This window comes from Bacillus rossius, chromosome 3 (assembly GCF_032445375.1).
Source record: "Bacillus rossius redtenbacheri isolate Brsri chromosome 3, Brsri_v3, whole genome shotgun sequence".
Taxonomy (NCBI): Eukaryota; Metazoa; Arthropoda; class Insecta; order Phasmatodea; family Bacillidae; genus Bacillus; species Bacillus rossius.
This window is the reverse complement of record NC_086332.1, coordinates 120,070,551-120,092,700: the sequence shown is the minus strand read 5'-3', so window position 1 is coordinate 120,092,700 and position 22,150 is coordinate 120,070,551. Positions and strand designations below refer to the sequence as shown.

Below are 22,150 nucleotides of genomic sequence, written 5' to 3'. Positions count from 1 at the left end.
AGTTGTACTGAAAAATAAATATCAGCTGTTTATTAAAAGATGTGTTTGTGAAGTGTCTTTAAAACTAGAGGTTAAGGTTCGGGACATACTGTATGGCTCACCTCAAACAGCAGCAGTATATTTGACGTTTCTCTGAATAAAGCAAAACCGCAGTTAAAACCTAAATATGGTTATTTATGGAGTGTATATAGTTTCTAAGTCTGGAGGATTGATATTCAATCATGAAAATAATGTGCCGAAAATTGAAACTGAGAAAACATTCAGCTATCCACTTAATATAAAACTTAATTATGAAAATAAGAAAATTGTAGTAGATTTTGGTCAAAGAGATGGAATAATGGGTGAGTTTATAATAATATATTTAAATCAATTAAGAATATCTAACTAGTGCAATTTTTGTTACTTTTCCTTGAATCTTTAGAAGAATATTTAAATTTTTACAATTGGTCATCAGTCTGGTGGCAAGGAGATTACACGGCAATTAAATAAACTGGGAGTAGTCTAGATCCCGATTCCATAACAATATTGATGACATCACCATCATGGCGACACTAACTTCATAACCATCCCTACAGTCATTAGGGTCACAATGCCACAACAAACACGACACAAAAAACCTGACAAATTTTCATATAGCGTTCTAGCACTACAGACTTAATAGTGCTGAGTCACAACACCATAACAACATTAACCCAATGATTTCTGATTTGGCTGTCGGCAAATTGTTCCAAGCCAAATGCTTACATAAAATGCTGTATAGAATGTGCTAAAAACAGTGTAGAAGTGAAAAAGAACATGCTATCTCTACCCATGCTTTTTCTGTTTTGGGGCTGTTTTTTGTAGTCCTTCAACCCAATGTCATACAGAATACCATGAGCCTGAACTTAATTAATTAAAAGTTCTTCGCTGAACTCATACATTCGTAAATTAAATCTTCACCAACCTACAATAACAAAATTTACTATAAACTCGATATGTGTATACATAAACAGATGAAGACAAGCTACAAATGACTTGATGTATGTTTTTGGACATACGCCATTGCTAAGAACTTTTTCTGTTGAAGAAAAACTAATAAATAAAATAAATAAAAATACACAAGAAAGACAAAAAAAAACACAAAATTAAGCAAACAATTGCTGTTGTCAACAAGAATATAAAAACCACAAAATATATATTTTTATATTCTTGTTGACAACAGCAATTGTTTGCTTAATTTTGTGTGTTTTTTTGTCTTTCTTGTGTATTTTTATTTATTTTATTTATTAGTTTTTCTTCAACAGAAAAAGTTCTTAGCAATGGCGTATGTCCAAAAACTTACATCAAGTCATGCGCTCCCATTGCACAAATCTTTTAAAGATAACAAGCTACAAATATTTAATTGTACCCACATGTAAAACCAACTTTAATTTTTCAGCATAAAGATTTACCAAGCAGGTAAATATTTTCTAAGTTTAGTTCGGTATAGTTTCCTTTTCATTTCCATTTTCTTTCTGTTGGGCAGCATAACACGACACAATTAGACACAGAATCTGTTCCTTGCGGGCCGTCGGGGTGCGTGTTTTGTCGTGTGGACGTCACTGCGACCTTGTCTTGTATTGGCTGCCGAGTGCGTCGTGCCCGTTGTGGCATTGCTTCTCCACCTTAACGAGACATGAGTGGGAATATGGGGGTTTTGGGCAGGAAACGTTCACATGCTTGTTTTGCACAAAATATGTTGCTCAATTAAACTAATTTTTGGGTAGGTATTGTATTATATAGGATACTACAGCAACAGCCCTTACCTATGCTACCTAGTCAAGAATATGAATCAGAAAATATCTTACCTTTAGTAGAGGGGATATTGTATTTTAAACTACAATCCCACCTGGTTTAGTATATTTTGCAATACCACATTTATATAGTTTAATTGGTTATTAATGTTCAACAGTGATTTAAACATCCCACGTATTGTTAAGTAAAATAAAGCCAGTGGTGGATATAGGAATTTTTTTGTTTGAGAGGCGGGGGGGGGGGATTTGAAAAATCAGAAAAATACGAAGATTACAAATGTTGTAGCTATTCAGAAAACTGTTACATTATCAATCTCAACATGAGATATTTCCTTTGTAGCTTGTTTCAGGTTTCCCTACCGCCTTCACAAAAATATCGCAAATTTTTTCATAGATCAAGGGAGAAGAGATATATCACCCTAATTCTCCCCTTGTATCCACTACTGACTACAACCCTACCTATACCGGTATATATTTTACAAAAATTATTATGTTATATACTAAATCATGTAATATCATCATTGTATAATGTAATAATTTATTTTCAACTATGATTTTACGTCCTGGGTATTGTAAAGTATATGACAGCCCTAACTATTCTAATATAGAACACAATACCAAAGGTATATACTTTTGCTTATCATAACGTAATTTCTTTAAGAAATAAATAAGTACTGTGTATAACAAGGGTGTGAATTTTCCCGGTTCAAAACGGCATTGTCCAGTGCATGTACAATAGGAACGTACACCTCATAATTTCTTCTGCACAGCCTTATTGACAACTTTATCAATATCCATACCACAAAGTGATGCAAACAGATTTTTTTTTTTTAATGTACATGACCTAACCTCACCCAACCATTCACTTTTTTGTCTTTTTTGTTATTACTTCAATGATTGCAAAACTTACTTACCCTAGTAAAATGTCTTTTTACCTGACTAATAAATTTTATGATTCACTTAACCTAAGAAAACAAATATTTAATTTACTTAGCATCGCAAATGAAACACAAGACAACCCTTAACTATTACAGCAAACGGTAATTGTTACTTATTGTTAGAGACCTGAAAAATTCGCGAATTCATTTCGCGATAGGCTAAAATACAAATAGTTATACCTCAGTGCTGCCTCTGCTATTGGCTCACAACTCACCTGGAAGACTCTGGGCCAATGAGAAACACCCAACCAAAGCTTTATCGAGTCATAGGCTGCTACGTTGGGACGTCTCACAAGACAGCAGCCAATGAGTGGGTGATATTTGACCGAGTGTACGCAGAACTATGGAGTTCATCCTGGAGGTCATTGAACCCGCAAATTTTTCCGGTCCCTACTCATTGTGTATCCAGTTTATATCAAAGTTTTATAATTTGTGTTTTCAAACTCATATATATTGTGGTTATGGTACATTTTAACATCACAAACACATTCCACAGCTTCATTTATTGTAATATTTTACGTTAAAATACAATTGGATATGTTACACAAAACAGTTGCTCCCAGGGACAGTTTTCATTATCACGTATCCAGTTTTCATTGGAGCATTTAAAATTAATAAGCAGTGAGATATATCTACTCAGAATTTTGAGATAGTGGAGATGTCTAGGAACTATTTGATCTATTTTTATTTTTACGTTTTCATCTGTGGGTAGTAGACTAAAACTAACCCTAAAATGTATTTTTGTGCATAACTACGTATTAGGCCTAGTTGTCATTATTTTGCCAAAACTTTAATGTGTAATGTGGTGCTTTTATAGAAATTAGATATGTAATCTACCAAAGTGTATCCAGGGGCAGGGGTGGGACAGCTGCCCCTTATTCCAAAGTGTGAGATGAAACAGTGTGTATATTTGCCTGTGACAGCGCGGAAGTGCGTGAACCATTTTGTGTGCATGGCGAGTGCCAAGAGGCAGCGACCAACTGCAATTGAACGCGTCCTGTCGGTGGCGAATACAGGGGTCCAGCTGTGATGAGCAGCTGGATTTGTTTGAAATATATAAATACCAACTCGTGGACCATCTGGCGGGAGGGGCGGTTGTTTAGTGGCTCGCCGAGGATCAAGTGACGGCGGAACTTCAAGTTTGACGGCGCGCTGGGCTTGGAGTGTTGGCACTGCCGGCGATGCAGTAGCAATCGACGAGAGCCTGGCGTTACACACACTTCTAAAGCTGCACATCGTCGGCAGGAGGGGAAGAGGAGTAGTGACCCTTGGAACCTCGCGCCATGCATGAAAGGTCCCGGTGCGTCGGCTGATGGAGAGAGAAACCTGAACGAGTGAATCGGTGAGTGACTGGAGCAACAGTCAGCTTCGGGGGCTGCGCAATCGCGCGGTGCACTGGCGGTCTGCGGGAGCGGACTGACAGAATCCCGCGCGGTCGCCTGCTAACCAACCTCTTTCCCACAGTGGAACTCTACACTTTTCACGATTATATGCCTCCTCGGCGACTGGCCGGGCACATACCTGTTGGGGGGTCACTGTGCTGTCGCGCGCGGCCTTGGAGCTTAACACTACACTCACACAACGAGATTAACTAGGCCACTTTTGACACAATACTTTACAAGCCTCTAAATACAGACATCACGACACTTCCATACATCAGTTAGCCACCTAACTGAGGGGGAAAGGGTGACCTTCCCTCCGCCTGACATCTACGCTAAATAAATTAAAGCCAAGCACCACAGCGACAGCTACTTAACTACTTGCAGGACCGTGAGCCACTATTAATCTTAAAATTGCACACTTCGCGCCCCGCCGTCGTTTCTAATGATTCAAATAAAGTGACGGGGTCGCAATTTTGAATTGACTTCCCACATAGCGAGTTATGGGAACATAATAGTTCCTGGTATCGCTGTCACACGCTCCCGGCCGAGCATACGAAGAAACGGCGGCGATGATATTGTAGAATGAATAACATTTTGACAAAATTATCAGTTGAATTTCTCATAAGTATTTTTAAAAAAATTAAGTTTTCAAGGAAAATAAAGTGCATTTTATAATTACCTAACTTTTTATGATTACTATCATGACATTTAAAAATAAAAATGTTCTCTTATGTTAGTGCATAGCACATTTTATTTCCATGGGTAATTTAGTTGATATTTAAGCTTGATTGGGAAGTTGGTAGTTTAAAGCCTCTCAGTTTTGAAACGGCTGGTCGGTGGTGGGTAGTCTGGGCGTGCATGCAGGGAGCTGGGGGCAGTGTACTGGAGGTGGGCGTGCTGGTTGTTGCGAGTGGGCCACGTGCTGCTGGCGCTGAACGGCGTCCCGGTGACCGGGCGTCAGATGGACGACGGCCGGGACGTGCTCCAGGTGCTGGACGACCCCGAGAGCTTCCCGCTCGACCTCAAGTTCGGGCGGCCCCGCATGACCACCAACGAGAAGATCTTCCTGGCGAGCATGTTCTACCCGCTGTTTGCCATCGCGAGCCAGCTCAGCCCTGAGCCGCGCAGCTCGGGGATCGAGGTGTTGGAGGCTGACACCTTCCGGCTGCACTGCTTCCAGACGCTCACCGGTGCGTACGCCCGTTGCAGGGGTGTGTCTGCGCTGGTGCTGCTAGCACGGTATCTCATTTTCTTGTGCTGCACAGGGCAACCATGTTCCTTTACATTATAGAGATGTAATGCAAGTCCCTTGAGTGCTTTCAAGAATCTGTTCCAGGTGTCTCATGCCAAATAATTATTTTACAGACATTTTAGCCAGATTCACTCTTCTAAAAACATAAGTAGTTTATTTGCAAAACATGGAAACACAACTACTCACCTACCCTCAGCGTATTTTTAAGTGCTTGACATAAACAGACCCCACTCTGATATCTTCAGCAGTTTTCAAAAGTTTTTTTTTTTTTTTTTCTGGATCTCTGCACACTGTTAGTGTGCCCAGGTTGGTGGGGCCTGTAACTTATGTACACAGCTAGTTGGCGAATAGCTGGGGAAAGTCGTTTTCTGTGTGTTGACATCTTGTTAAACAGGGTTATCTTCGTCATTATGTATGGTGTAGCATGGGTGCCACCACATGAGAGGGCATGCGGATCTAGTGAAACTGTAACCTCAGGGCGTGGCTTCGCCCAGTAGGGGGACCAGACTTGAAATCCCTAGTTGCTGCCTTGACTCAAGTCCTGGCCTGCACTTTGCATCAGGCATGCTGCTAGATGTTAAATAAACAGTACACCTGGGCTCTTTTAGCTCTAGTGGATAAGCACATATTTATTTATGTACCAATTTAACAAGTTTAAGAGGTTAAAGGGTCCTATGGCACAAATCTTTTATGGGGTGGTCCAATCCATTCAGGTTTTTGAGCAAAAGCAAAGTTCGTTGTTGATCCCAAAGTCAGTCTGGTGGAATGAAATTATTATTTAAGCAGTCTTCCGCCCATGGTAGGCCCCGAGGATAGAAGCGCAATCGTTTAAGTAAAATATTTACGTCACCAGAATGAAGTCGCTCAGTGAGAATACAAGCGATAGGCCCTTGGAGTGCCCTGGGCGGCTATCTAGAGAGACTGGGGTGAGCGCTGCACTCGGTGGTGGCAGCTCGGCGTTTCCTGCCCTAAACGTGGTTGTTGGGAAAATGGAATTGAGACATTACTATTCTCATATAGTTAAACCATATTTATTTTTAACCAGACATGAATGTTTAATTAAAATGTACAGCACTATTTTTAATAAAACAAAATACACTAGCATTGGGAATACTCTGCTTCCCTTTGGGCTGTTTGAATTCTCTGGTGATTTATTTAAAATAACATTTAAAAAGTTCTGTCTGGACGTTTTAACAATCATAAGACCCTTGGAATGTAAAAAAAAAATTACAATACTCATGAATTATATTTATTGTGGGTGGCATGGTGTTTAGCTGATTCATTGCACATCACTTGCTGCACATGTCATTAGGTAATATAACTGTCATAATACATGGTCATGTATTTGTGTTTTTTTATTTTAATTACACAGTTATACATTTGATTGATGTGTAGAATGTTATTAGGTCCACTTCAATATTCATTTGACATATGGCTTAGCTTAATAAGACTAGTATTATGATATTTGTGTTTTTCATAATTATCACTTTTATTTAGTGACCACAACATAAAGACGATATGCCACACCAATGTTAATAAATGTGTGTGTATGTGTGTGTATATATGTACACACATGACATAAAACTTATACCGTGAATGGAAATCAGAGGGTCCGCAAATTATCCTAAGGTGTTTTTAAAAGTGAAGAGATGGAGGTTATTAAATACAGTTCATGTATTTGTTTGTCTATAAAACTCTTCTTTATTTAATCCTGTTACATTTTAAACATCATTAAAAAACTGACTTCATCAATATGTAGCTCATTAATTTAAGTCAGTTTATTTGTAAGCAAGGTATGTATTTCAAAATACTTTGTAGTGATCTGAGGTAGCTTGGCTTCTGGGTTGTAGCCGTGTCCAAGGCGAATATACAATATCACCGATGTTTCGGTCGACATTGCAGTCGCCATCATCAGGGTAGTGTTACCTACTGCCTTTAAAACTCTCGTCTGAAAGGAGTGTTTCCCGATTGGCTGCAGCTGTGGACCAATTATAGCCATCCTTTCATCTATTTGGCCTTTTGGTTTGGCCAATTGGAGCTGGGCTTCTGTGATTGGCTGGTGGTGCTAGCAAATCAGTGGCCTCTTCTCTTCTGATTGGCTGAGCTGTTTGGCCAATCAGAGGTGACCTGTCATTTGTTAGATGCAGAGAAAGGTATTGAGGTTTCCTGAACAGTGGATCCAACATTCTGCTTAATTTGTAGCCATCTTCTCTATTTATGTTTGCTGGGTGTTTTAATATTTCTACTGATTCTCAAATGTATCTTTTCTTGTATTGACGGATGTTGTTTTATTGATCTCTTGATAGAATGTTCAGTCATTGTTCAGTGAGTTTTAATTAGTTTGTGCAATAATTGGGAAATCAAAAATCAAAATATTGATCTTTATTGTAAATTTGTTCATTTAAAACAAGTAAATTATTTATCAGCTTGCTAATGAAATCAATGCTTTTGAGAGTTCAGGGTCTTCGGTCATAGATTTAATTCCAACCCTAAGTAGGACTCAAATTTGTCACCACTCATCTTCATTTACAAGTCTGAATAAATTGGAGTTCACTGTTCTTGGTCGTCATGTTGCTTAAAGCCTGTGTCTATTATCGATGTATGTTTTCATCTGCAGTACACACAGAGATGTACAAGATACCTCATAAATAGTATCTGGAATACAAGTTACAATATACTTTTGAGTAAAGCATTTGAGATATTAGATACAAGATACATTTGGAAATTATATTTAAAATACTAGATAAAAAAAATACATATTTTCTAGATACTTTTTTAAAGAAAACATATTTTTATTAATCGTAATGTTTATTTAGAATATGACATTAATTATGTATTATTAATTATGTATGAACAGTGATTGCATAAATGTAAGAAAATATAATATTTTTAAGGTTTTAATTGAGACTTAAGTAAAACCAGTTCTTCAAGCATTTTATCATTCATTTTTCTTCTATGAGATCTCTTTATCTTCCCCCGACAAGAGAAGAGTCGCTCCACAGGGGCGCAACTTGGCAAACAGATGTCATGATTTAAAAATATTTTTTTTTTTTATTGTAGGATAAACATTTAAGCTCTTCGGGCTGGTTTCTTTATTACTTAAGTATTGAAGTGTTTCTAAGTCAGCACTGCTCCTAGTAGACACTGTGTTGTCGCTACTTGCAACAGAGGAATCAGAGTCCTCTAAAAACATGTAATAAGATTCATCTTTTGCCTTTTTTGGTCTTTTTCTCCATTTCTGTTTAAAGCCTCTGATTTTTGTTTTTCAGATTGATTAATTTTACGTGTGTCAGTGTTACATTTTCTTTAAGTGATTTGGTAGGTGCCCATTTCATTTTAAAGAATGGATGTGACACTGATGCTCATATTGCATCATTTGCTGCAGGCTCTAACTGCAAAAACTTTTTAAAACGTATATTTTCTTCAGTGACATCTAGCAAAGAGCGGAAATATTTTAGAGGTTTTCCATTTTAAAATTTTTTATTATATATTGAATTCTTATTAGTTCTGGTGATACACAACCATAGTAGGATGTATTTCATTTTTCTTAAATGGAGGTAATTTCAAGATATTCATGATTTCATTAAGATGTTCCTTTACTGCTAAAAGGTCTTTTAGGAATTATAAAAAGAGTTCCATCGGGTTGCGCATGGCGAAGTTGGTGACTTTCCTGTCAATTCCAAATATGGTTTATATGCTTTTGGTAATCTAGAAAATAAATTCCAGAGTGCTTGGCACTTTGCTAAGGCCGCGTCATGCAGTTTCTTATAAAAAAGTGTTTTTTAATCTTGCTTCTTTAAAATCTGTACTGGCAATCAAATGCAAAGTGTGCGTAGAACATCTTTCACGTCCAGGCAGTAGACAATCATCTGGAAAAGGTTCTTCATCTTATTCTTTATCTTCATCAAATGGTGTTCATTCCAGATCTTCTTCATGTAAAATATATTCAGGGTTTGCATGTGTCTCAAAATCATAAACAGATTTCCCAAATACTTCGAAGACCTTCACCATATTTGACCCATTAACCGTTACTGTTTAAACAATTATTTTGGATAGCTTTAAGTTATACTCTGAATGTATACCAGCTATCATTTCGGCATATGTGTGAGCCCCCTTAAATCTTCTGCATGCAATGGCAGCACTTTTCCTCTCAAGAGTCTCACTTTCAATCCAATGGACTGTAACCCCCAAATAAATTCTTTTAGAGGAAGACCAAACATCAGCTTTGATGCACATAAATTCTACAGTCTTCAAGGCATTCTTCATTTTTTCTTTGAATTCTTCGTACTCATCACTAATTTTATTTTTATTGAATGATGGCATAAAACTTTTGGAGGCTTTGTTAGTTGCTTTGCACCTTCTGTCAAAGCTTTAAATGAATCATATTCCACTATTGATATTGGTAACATTGGTAACATACATTCAACAATAAATTGAACAATCAACTTGTCCAAGTTAACAGATCTTGATCCATCATATTTGCAAGAGAAGACTGCTTTAATTTTTTTTTACATATTACTGCTGTTTCTGAACCGCTACTGATCTCAGTATGTTTACTTTTTTTAAGATTTGAATTTTTAAGCTTTTCATATTCTTCCAACAGATCTGCATGACCTTTCCTCTACAATAATATATACATATACAGATATTATATATATATATACTTATTAATTACACATACACACACACACATAAAATTTTAAAATACAGAAAGATTTAGAAAATGTAGATTTAAATAAAATTCAATACTATTGTGTGTGTGTGTGTGTTGTGTGTGTGTGTGTGTGTGTGTGTGTGTGTGTGTAGTAAGTAAACAATTGTGTAAGTAAACTTTTATTCAATAGAAATAATAAATAATTATACCATTAAATGCTTCAGGAAATTTGAAGTAGAAGTAACACTACCCTTTATTATTTTTGAACATATATTGCATAGGTACTGCAGACGCATTCACGTTACCTACGTCCATCTTCTTGTTCAATATCTTTAAAACATTGCCTTAAAATGTGGTATACTCAAATTGTTCTTATTCTCTTCATCCCTGAAAACAGAAACAATAATTTTCGCTCAGAAAATTTATATGCTAGAATTTAAAAAAAAGTCAGTACATATATGAAATTTGACATTAAAAATTCAATCAAAATAAGTTATGTTTGTACAGTAACAGATGGAATAACACGTAACAGAACACTTCGATCTGACTCAAACATTAAACTTATTATTCATATCACATACTCATACACAACAATGAAATGCAATAAGCAAAAAAAAATGTAGGTACTAGCACTTTTAATAAATTTATTTTTTACATAATTTAATAATTATACGAGATATTACACACAAATATGTACCAATACTGTTCTGTTTTGTTTTTTACGTACCAAACACATCTAACATTTAACCGCCCTCACGTGCACTCACTACATTACATTTCCATACTCATTCCTTTCGAGAGAGAGAAGAAAATACTTACATTTCCATGTTGTCTTCAATTATTATGATCCTTTAAATAATATTGTAAGCAATAATTCAACTTGAACAATTTGACACACATGACATGACCAATATAACACAATAAAATATGGCACAGGTAACGACAGCAAGATAGGCAAAAGTAACTACACCATAGACCATACAGTCTTTTGTTAGATTGAAAATTAATATTTGAAGGGTGCGTTCAGTTTTGTCTGTATGATGGGATGCCATAATGTCAAAAATCCATACGTAGGTAATTAGTAAAAGTATTTTAGCAAAGCTAACATTTCAAATGCTAATAAAATGTTAGCATTGATTAAATATATCACATTTAATGCATCTAATTTAGATTCAACACTTAGTCTTTATATATCCTTGGTGAGATCTAAATTTGAATATGGTTCTTTGATTTGGAATAACATTAATAAATCAGATAGTGACAGATTGGATAAAATACAATTCAAACTGATCAAAATTATAAACCTAAAATGTAACATTAATCTAAATGTAGATTTACACTCCCTTCTTGGTTCCTTACCATTAAGAAGAGAAATATTAGATGCATTATTTGTACACAATTGTTACAAAAATACAATTAATTGTAACTATTTTCTTCACAATACTGGAATTAGAATACCTACTTTCAATAGTCGTAATCAATCTTTAATTTGTACGTTAAGTAAAACAAATGATCTATTAAACAGAATAACTAAAAATTACAATAAATATGCAAGGTTATTTCCTGAATTAGATAGCAAAATAAAATTTAAAAAAATACAACTATTCCTAACTTAATTTTTTTTTTCTCTTTCTTGTGGTTAATAATCATATTGTTTCAAGTTAGTTTTTTTTTGTGTTATTATTATTTTCTACATTATAAAATTGGCAAAGTAATTATTTACTAATTGTTAAATGTTGCATGTTGTGTGTATCTTTTGTTTTGTTGTCTTGTATTTTGTATTGTTTTGTTCTGTCTGTATGTATCTGTGTTGTTTGTATCGTGCCTACCACCCAAGGCCAAGGTAGGCATGCAACAAATATTAAATAAAAAAAAATATATTACAAAAATACTAAGATGTTAAAAAAAAAGTATCTAAATACAAGATGAAAATATGTATTTTGTATCTTTTATCTGTATTTCAAATACTTACAACTAAAATAAGTCACATCTCTGAGTACACATGCAAACATAAACTTTAAAATCTACACCATGTGACGTCATGTTTTAGTTTTGTTAGCAAATCCTATTTTGTGGTTTGTTCATATACCAGGACCAATTGAAGTGTAATAAATTGTTAGTTTTAGTTATAAGGTGTGGCATAGGTGTACCCAGGGGGGGGGGAGGGGGGTTGGGGGATCAAACTACCCCCCTCCCTCCTTTCTGAAATAAAGTAAAGAAAATTGTGAACGCTCATATCATTCGAAGCTCATTGTCTGAAGTTTCGCACCGAGTAACGAGCGAAATAACATCACATAGCAGCCCAATTGGTAAGCAAATGTAAACAAAGTCAAATCGCAGTGGTCGGTTCGTGACTGGTCAGTTTCAATTATCGAATTGTAGTGATTGGTCAATGGACTAATCAGTGAAACTCAACTTCGATTATATTTTAGTTTTGCATAACAGAATTAGGCACTGGGTAGCAGTAGTGCTTGCAAAACTGTGACTTAATTTAGTACAAAACTCCATAAAACTAATAAATCATGAAAAATAAGTTTTATGATCGTTATATGAAGTCAGGTGCATTCTTTTAAATATTTTACGTATAACATGAAGAAGGAGGTTAGATTATTATGAGATGCATTACAAACATAGAAAAACTTAAATTTGAGTTTCCCACCTTAGATGAAACGGACCACATTGAGTGCGATGCAGCGTGAAGTTGTGTTTGAGTCAGGAGCTATGTGTCCTCAGCTCATGTCAATGTGTAGGTGTTTATATTCTGTAGATCAGTCATCGCTAGGTCCTTAAGTGAAGCGCACACATTTCTTAACTTCTACGAGCAACAGTTTAAAAATGTTGGCCCTATGATCATAAGTACATATTCGAACACACATATTCAACATAAAACATATTTATATGACAGTACAGTCCCAGCCTATCTTCGTCTCACCTCCGCTAAAAAATTTCTAAATCACGGTGCATGAAAGATTAATAGTTTTTTTAACGCTCACCACCTCCGGCTAGATTAAAATTAGGTGATGAGTGAACATACACGTTGGTAGCAGGTCACGAAGTAGGTAATTCATATTGCAATGTTTGATGTATTACCTATTTTTTTTTGTATTCATGTAAAAATCACAATATCTACCGCACAACAGAACACAAAAAATAAAAAATTTCAATGTAAATCCAGAAAGGAGAAAACACATAGACTCATCTTACGAATTACATCCCGTGGTTGTGATAAATCACATTACATTGCCCGGATAAGTTCCAGGCAGCAACGGCTCGCTGTGGGCTTTGCCTACGACTACGGTCAAAATAAAGAAAGTTCTAATTTATCAAAATATCCAAAAAAGTAAAAAAGTTATTAAGCGTTGCCTGGACGTTAGCTGCAAAGTTGTATTTTAACAAAAGAACATTACTATGTTATTCCAGCCATCGATCGACCACGACCTCTTGTCACGGTGCTCGAACAATGACTGCTCGGCCCGGTGCTCGGACAACGACTAACTATACAGCCTTACTTCCCTTTGTGCGAGCAGTGTTCTGGGCTCGCTGACGTAATTCTCAGCCAATCACATTGCATGGCAACAGAAATTTCCACGAAATTCTGAAATCTGTTCCAACGACCCAGCAATTTTGTCTCTCTCTCGCACTCCCGTGACCGTGCCTCAAACGCCTAGCTTGTGAAACAAAGCCTTGGTCGTTGAAAAAACGAAGGAGAATTACGTCAGCACGCCTTCCCACACAAAGAAACCAGCAAAAAAAAAAAAACTTGAAAAGTAAACTTACACATTTTAAAAAACAAAAACATTAAACTAGGTGAATTACGTTCACAATACGTGACATGGTCAGTTCAAAATTACTTATAAAAGGAAAAACTTTACATCATTTGATAACTTAACCTGAAATAAGACAACAATTTATAACAAACTAGCGACCCGCCCCGGCTTCGCATGGGTGCAATGCTGATACTAAATATACTACAGAATGTCTTTATATACAACGTTCACAGCTCTCTGAACTCTATGTCTATCCCGATCCTGGGTGCGACGAGCCTCACGTTCTACTGAGGATTCTCTTTCTCTCTCAGCTCTATATCTATCCCGAAGCTGGCTGAGGCGAGCCTCACGTTCCTTTGACGATTCTTCATCTCTTGCTGAACGTGCTCTTCTGGCATTCACTGTACTATGACCTATGTTCGAACGACGACGTCTTCCAGACATGTCTTTATAATTTCTGTACAAAATTTACTCAGTTCTTGTTTGACCTCACACCTTAAAACAATACGTATGATTATGAACAAATTGCCATATAATTAGTATGTGCTGCAGTAAAAAAATATTTTACTTACTGTTCATCAAACTAAAAACAAAAGATAATCAACAAATATCAACATTAAAATATACCTATTCTATTCAGTTCTTTTTTTAAGTTAAATACCTTACCTTAAACTACGATTTTCGATAATTAAAGAAAAAATATTTTACTTACTATTCGTTCGATTAAAAACAAAAGGTAATCAACAAATATCAAAAACATGATCTATCTCGTAGGGTTCAGCCAGCGTTTGCAATGTAAGCGCAAACACATTATAATCACATTAGAAACCTTTAAAATTATCAGTGTTTCTCTACTATATTATGCATGTATTATACATATAAACTTTCCTCTTGAATCACTCTATCTATTAAAAAAACTGCATCAAAATCGGTTGCGTAGCCGGAAGCGACTTTGTTTTATACTATGTAGTGATTTAACAAATTATTATTATTGGATTGCATTTTGAATTCTGTTTTATTGCACTTCAACTGTTAGTTGTTAACACCCTTACAATCAAATAATATATCAATAATTGCAATATTGATACAACTATTGTATTAACTTCAAAACATCAACTTTAAGTGATAAGTTTATAAAGTTCCTACTTAGGTCCATTAGGTTAATTAATTAATTATTTTGGCAACAGTAGTATTGGTACTATAAGGTAATACCTTATAGTAAAGAAAAACTCACATCAATTTATTAGATGTATTGATATTTATTCATTATTCTATGATTAATTTTACTTATTCAAAACCAATATGTAAAGCTAGTTGGTATCACCAGCTAAATTATGCTATGGACAAAATTATGAGGTTTTGTTTTCTTGAAAAAAAAAAAACATTCGAGAGAACGAAGTTTTGAATTAAAAAGGATTAACATAACTATTGTACGAGGGATAAGTTATTGAGTACAAACAGCCTTAATTATCACTAAAATTGTAAAATTTATATCGCTATTGCTGTTGAACGGTTTAGTATGCGAAGTGGTGAGAAAATATTGATAAGATTTTCATAATATTAACGTTGGAAGACAGCCAGATTACTACAAAAACTTTGTCCTAGTGAGAATTTGGAAGAAGCTGCTTTTGAGTGTGTAGAACTTCTTCTATTTATAATAATTTCAAGTTTGTATCTCTCCCGCGGTGTCGACTGTTAAAATTGGATAATTTTCTATCGTGAACCGTTTACAAAATTAGTGCATACCTAAATGAAGAGGCACTATCATACCGGTCAATTCTGAAGACATCGTTATAGACATTCTTGTGAATGAGGATGCTAAATTTTACAACGGCAAATTATCTTCAAGAGTAGCAGATTGTCGGTACCAACAGGGTTCCACTACTTTGGACGTCGTTTTTGGTCTGTACCTGATTTGCAGTAAAGGTTGAACGATTTTGTCGACATTACCACCGAAAAGTGTCATACATGTAAATCAATGGACCTCAAGGTATGGTGTTGGATTTTGTTTGTGTAATTATAGTATATTCAGATTAGTTTTATTTTGGTGTTTTGTGTTAATTGTGTGTTTAGCATTTAAATTATATTTTTAGTACAGCTGAGCGTACTAGTACAATTTGTACACGTGTAAATTTGCTAGCACTATCTGACAGTTAATTTAGATGATTAGTGTTTTTTCTTTGTTGATTTTGCCCTTACAAAAAGCTCAGTGGTTCCCGTAATGTTAATAAGATTCTCAATTTTTCAATTTCTCAATTTTACTTTTACTTTTATTTTTCTACCAGAATTTTAGTCAGAGTGCACAAAGTTGACTATTAATCCTTGAATTAACTTTTGTTTTGTTTGAGACTGTTTACCAGTTCTCTTAATTTTCTTTGAATGCTAATGTTCTACTGATTGTTTTATTTAAAATATTGTCATATAAATTCAATTTTGGATTAAATGTGCGCAAACATTGAATACCTTAATGGTAAAGTTTAGTGTCACTTTGGATAATTTTCTATAAAACCAGTGTTAATACATTAAATTTCTTTTATCGTATGTTGTTATTCTTTTATGACTCAAAGGTAATCAGTGTCAGTAGATTTTGCATTTAAAGTTTTTTTTTTACACGGCGCCCAAAATATTTAACCATTTTTTTATATTTTAACCCAGTAATACAGACCTTTAAAATACTTGGGTTAATTTTCTGAGTGAGTGTTGGTCCTCGAGTGTTTAGTCCGGGAGGCTATATAAGCATATATGCCCGTAGGTGACTAACCCTTACAGTACTTTACTTTGTTATGTATTTTTTTAATTTTATTAGGCTTGTGTAGGTATTTAAGTATTGTATTGTAAACATACATACGTGAATTGAAAGAAAAATTGTGTATAAACTACAAACCTATAATAGCCCAATTTTTAAAAATTTAATTCACACCTATTATATTTATTTACTTAAGAAATAAATAAATTCATTGATATAAAATTAAAGGTTGAAGAGGATTTTCTACTAAGTTATGTTTTATTCTAGTTTAATACTTTTTTTAATTCAGCTAGGTCAGCCAAGGACCACTTTGAAACTAACCTAACTAAAATATTACACTTTTTCCCCAAGTTCCCGGTTATTAAAATCATTAATTTTTAGTTTTTATTTTTAAGTAGTTTTTATAAGTCACATTGTAAAATAAAATATGGGGGAAAAGAAAAGTTACAGATGAAATTATTTTCTTTTATATATTATTGTTACGAACGTGAGCAAGGTTGCGTCATGCGCGGGTGCAGAGCTAGCTGGGCTGATATGATTAATGCCGCTGTAACATGAGATGTGCCGTGCGCACCTGGGTCGCCGCTTCCCCTCCCTCCAGCCCTCAGCTCCCCACGCGGCGCTGTGAGTTTGACATCCGAAACCTGACAGCTGCGGAGTTACGCGAGCCGCCGACATGTGTTTCGAGAGATTTCTGCCGTCGGATCGGCGCGTAATGACGCGACTGGCCCCAGCCGCACTCGGGAGTTCTGGAAGGTGTCAGGGCTGATATAAAAGCCGGAGGACGCCGGCCTCAGGGAGTTCAGAATGAAGTCGGGAGCTTTCCCGCGGCGAAGTCCCTGGACGAAGGTTCCAGGGCGAAGAGTTCAGTTCTGTGCGATAGTGTCGCGGGTGCGCCAGAGTTCCGAGCGAAGTTCCGAGTGAGGCGTAGAGTGGGATCTCGGCGAAGGGGACGTGCGACGGCGGCAGTGGAATGCTGCGACAGAGTCCTGCGACGGAGGACTACGAGAGGTGCTGCGGTGAGAGTTGCGCCAGAGTTGCGGCCCAGCGAGGTGTGCGGTCTGTAAAAATGAGTGACTGAGAAACAACATTTTTAAGTACAATAGATTAATTGGCATTTTTAGATTACTTGCTTTTAATGTAAATAGTGGAAATAAATAAAACTGTGTGTAATAAAAATCTTTAATTGGGTTATCCCTTTACAAACCCTGTAAATCGTAACAGTATAGTAAAAATTAATATTTACTTTCAATAGAGTTTTTCTTTAAAATCTGGACCGACAACCCTTCAAACAAAATCCTGGGTACGCCTATGAAGTGTAGTCTCAAACTGAAAAAAAAAATTAAGTTTTGGATTCTACTATGCATAGTACTACCAATAGAGAGTCATCGAAAACAATTCCAGGGTTCCAAACTGTTTTTGTAAAATAATTATTCAATAAATATCCTCGTGTGGCATCTTGAAATGTTTATAAAAGTTAAGTTTTAAGCCTTATGTTATTACCAGGGATGTAACTAGACTCGTTTCCAATCAAACCAAATCCTTTCCAAACAACTTCCCATATCACAAACTTGCATTAATTCCACTGTTCAAAATATTTTTTATTCAACTTAGATGACAAATAAATAAATAAATTTATTTGCAATCATTTCATTTTTAATCCATTGCAAGTTGAATAGTATGCAAAAAATGCCCGTTTTAAAATATTTGACAATATTTATGTATATTTTGAGTACAAATAACTCAGTTCATCTGCCCTCCAACATTATGTTCTAACACTACATATGCAAGTAAAAAACCTATAGTAAAAATTACTCAGCCAGTTAAGTGCCCAATTCCCCCCCCCCCCCTCCCTTTTTTACGCTGCACCCATGGTACAAGCCCCGTATGCCCCCCTCTAGTTACATCCCTGTATATTACATTCCAATATGGAAATCAATTCAGCTCTGTATCTGTGTTCAATCTCCTGTCATATCAGAAATTCCAACTGTAACTGTGGACGTGATTCAGATGATATGGCAGCAGATTGAATACTGCCTAGACATAACCAGAGCTTAAAAATATCACCCATATCAATGTGTAGGCCAAGTTTAAAACTTTAAAATTCTGAACGTTTTAAGTTGCCACATGTTTATATCCTTGAATACTTATTTTATAACAGCAGTTTATCCCTTTCAGTCCATTTGTCCACTGAAGTGGACAAATTAATCTCTGTGATACATGGTGTTAATAAATCTTGAATATTATGTCAAGGTGTAACATTCTAGTCAACAATATATTTCATGGCTATGAAATAAATAAGTTTTATTATAATTTTATGTATTACAATATTATAATTATTCGTTAATATTATATTATTCCAAAAGATTATTACTACATAAAATAGGCAAAAATATTTTAATTAAAAGTAAAAAAAAAATATATGTAAGGAATTGACAAAGTGTGACTGAAGGGTTAATATTCCGGCAATCATTCTGGTAAGTTATGTGTATTATGTACATGATGGCATTTGCCGAGACACCGGGCCCAGGATTGGTTGAGGAAGGAGGCTGCAGTCGTGGCGGGACGTGTCGCCACACGAGCGTGTGTCTGCGGCAGGGGTCAAGTTCATGGTGGTGGCGGAGCCGAACCAGGGCGGCCTGGAGACGCTGCTGAGGAAGATATACGAGCTGTACGCCGACTACGCCCTGAAGAACCCCTTCTACTCGCTGGAGATGCCCATCCGCTGCGAGCTGTTCGACTCGCACCTGCAGCAGCTGCTGGAGCACGTGGAGAGGACGGGCGTGACGTACGTGTGACCGCTGTCGCGCCCTCACATTCCCTCCAAGCTGGAGTACAGTGCTGTTTCACTTATCTGAGTTTCTGTTTGTTTATTAAATTTTGCTAACCTACTTGTGAAAGGTTATGTCTGTAGCAACCTATGCTCTTGACAAAAATGCAGTGTACTAATTCTGTGTATTTTCTAGTGATGTGTACAAATTTTATATACATTTATTTATTTATTTATATAAATTTTCAAGTTTGCTTAAACAATTTTTGAAAATATTTTTATTTGTTTTCCAAATATTAGTTACAGTTTTATAGGTTCAGTATTGTGAAAACATTTCTTTTTTAAATTTATATATATTTTTACCAAGAAATAAAATTGCATATTGTATCAATGCGCTATATTTAAAATAAAAATGGGGATTTTTTTTTTTTTTTTTTTTTCATTTTTGAAATACATCCAGGCATTAAGAAATAGCAAATGATGTTTCAGTTGCTATAGATGGGAGCTTTTTTTTTTTACTTATAATGCTTAGGTAATTGTATAGTTTTTTAATTTTTAAATTATCATGAACCAAAATGTCTCCAAAACTTTAGGAAAAAGAAATGTGATACTAAAAATACAAAGTATAAAATGCAAATCAGACCATTGGATTATTTGTTTTTAACGATCCCTGACTATTTAAAGGTTGGCATTGCTGCTTTAGAGGTTTATCTCTGTTCTCCAGTATACGAACAAGGTGAGAAGTTTAAAATGCCTCAGACTGGTCACATGGTCTACCTGCCATAAAGGGACAAAAGAAGTGCTTGAGTTTAGCAATGAAGTCAGTTTTGTATATTTTTGTGGTACAATGAAAGTAAATGGTTACAAAAAATTTTTGATTTAATTATTAATTTTAGTAAATTTGGAGAGTACTAAATTATATCTCACAAATATTCAGTTCAAAATTTGTAATAATTTAATAATCAAAAAATAATAAAGTATCTTGAGTATGGTTTAGTAAGTTTAATTCTTAGGTAGTTCAGATACTTTTCATAATGAGTTTCATTTGTACTTTGAGATATAATTTGGCTATTTTAAAAATACACACTAAAACAAAGATGGTAGAAAATATGTAATGTAGCACTCTTTTACTTAAATATTTTTAAGGTTTTGGTAAATCACACTTTCCAGCTTTACTGCATTGTGGTCACTGCAATTCTGTGTTATTGAACTTTCGACATTGTAGTGCAATCCTGTCGTGCAAGATTGTAGTATTTAACTTTCTTAGGAGAGGATGTATTGAATGTAACAGTGTTAGTACTTTGTATCATTAATGTACAAATTAAGTGGCTTATACAAGAAAAGCATCTTTTGGGGGCCTGTCAAGATAGAATTGAAACTTCTATTCATAATTTAAATTTAAATGTTCATAATAAGTTTAATGTTGTCTGCTCGAATAATGAAGGTATTTAAACTTTTGTAAATAAAATTAAGAATTAAAGCAGCCAAGAAAATATTTAGCGCACCCTTTAAAACTTCTATGTGCTTTCTGCTAGCATACAAACGTGATATTGATAAGCATTTGCAGCCAACCCTAGCTTTATCTTCCAAATTGAGGAAATGGTTGGCTTCAACTAGACTCAACCCTTCTTTCGTAAAAAAAATTGACTGCTTTTTTCAATGCCAAATGCCAAGAGCAACCTCGGTGTCGGTGTCCAAAAAAAAAAAAATGTGTGTAGGGTTCACACCCCTTCACCACTTTTTTTTACCCCTTCTCAGCTCACATTTCCTTCATTGGAACCTAAACATTAAACCCCATCGCAAATGCACACTCAGTAAGCTGTACTGCCCACTCTACCACCACTATGATTTTACAAATGTAATCACTCCCATCCATCATCCAACCACCTAATAATAGCAGTAAACCGTTCTTGCCCTTTCCTTCAGACCATTTACCACCCTTTTCTACCTACCTAATTATGTATGTATCTTACCTACACAGCCACCACAGCCATTCGCACTTCCTCCCAACAATTTCTTGCTCTTGTTTTCATCATTTTAAACCACCCCAGAAACTCGCCAGTCACCGTCACTAAATACCACCTTTATCCCAACATCAATCAATGTGCACCCTACAAAGCCACCCTCAACCATCCAACCCCCTTAGGTCAGGCCCACCAACTTACCGCTCCTCAAGGGTACGAGTATCAGTTCTATGAAAAAATTACACTGCCATTACGGAATGGCGGGCGAGTCGTTATCAACTGCTGAATCATTGTATTGATAGGAACTTCCAGCTTGCCTTCACACGTCAACTGTCGTTAAATGGCAATAGTTACTCGCAGTTGCTCTCCCCATCAGTCGCCCAGAAATCGCCCGCCACCGCCGTCAAATGTTGTTCACTTCAGTCAAGTGAGAGCGTTCACACAGGCAACTGTATCTCATCAACTTTCCTAATTATTTTAACGTAAAACTTGTATGCTGCGTTTGATACCAAGACATTCATTGAGTTGGTTCATGAGCGACCAGCCCTGCGCAAAATGTCTAATGTTGATTACGCTAATAAACTTGTGAAAATAAATATGTCGTACAAAATTTATGGACTTAGTACAATATTGTTTAGAGTGGGGTAAACATGTTCGTAAGGATAGCCCAATTAATTTTATAATGTTTAATTTGCTACTAATATTTACATTACCAATTAAATCCCCACACTTCATGTCTGTTCATGAATAAATAAGTATCTATCAGTCCACAGTTCGCACTCCTCTCTGGAGCTAGGCTCAACAGTGGTTCGCCCCTTACCTCTCGCCTGTCCACACAGTCTCGCGCCACTTGGTCATACACGCATGGTCCGAGCTCGCACTTCACTGCACTCTCCGGTTGGAAC

The 22,150-nt window shown here is 35.8% G+C and overlaps 1 protein-coding gene across 1 annotated transcript; it reads left to right on the top strand.

The window, feature by feature from the left end:
- The first annotated feature begins 9 nt into the window (after positions 1-9).
- On the top strand, positions 10-21,855 carry LOC134531203 (trafficking protein particle complex subunit 4). Its single transcript, XM_063366858.1, has 3 exons — positions 10-341; positions 5,004-5,282; positions 19,110-21,855. Exons 1-3 carry the CDS (start codon positions 167-169, stop codon positions 19,307-19,309), a joined length of 654 nt encoding a protein of 217 aa, XP_063222928.1. The 5' UTR covers positions 10-166; the 3' UTR covers positions 19,310-21,855.
- Positions 21,856-22,150: the final 295 nt, after the last annotated feature.

Coding starts and splice junctions, on each gene's coding strand:
- LOC134531203 (XM_063366858.1), top strand. CDS start 167: ATGGTTATTTATGGAGTGTATATAGTTTCTAAGTCTGGAGGATTGATA. Junction 342..5,003: donor TCAAAGAGATGGAATAATGG/GTGAGTTTATAA, acceptor GGTTGTTGCGAG/TGGGCCACGTGCTGCTGGCG. Junction 5,283..19,109: donor CTGCTTCCAGACGCTCACCG/GTGCGTACGCCC, acceptor TGTCTGCGGCAG/GGGTCAAGTTCATGGTGGTG.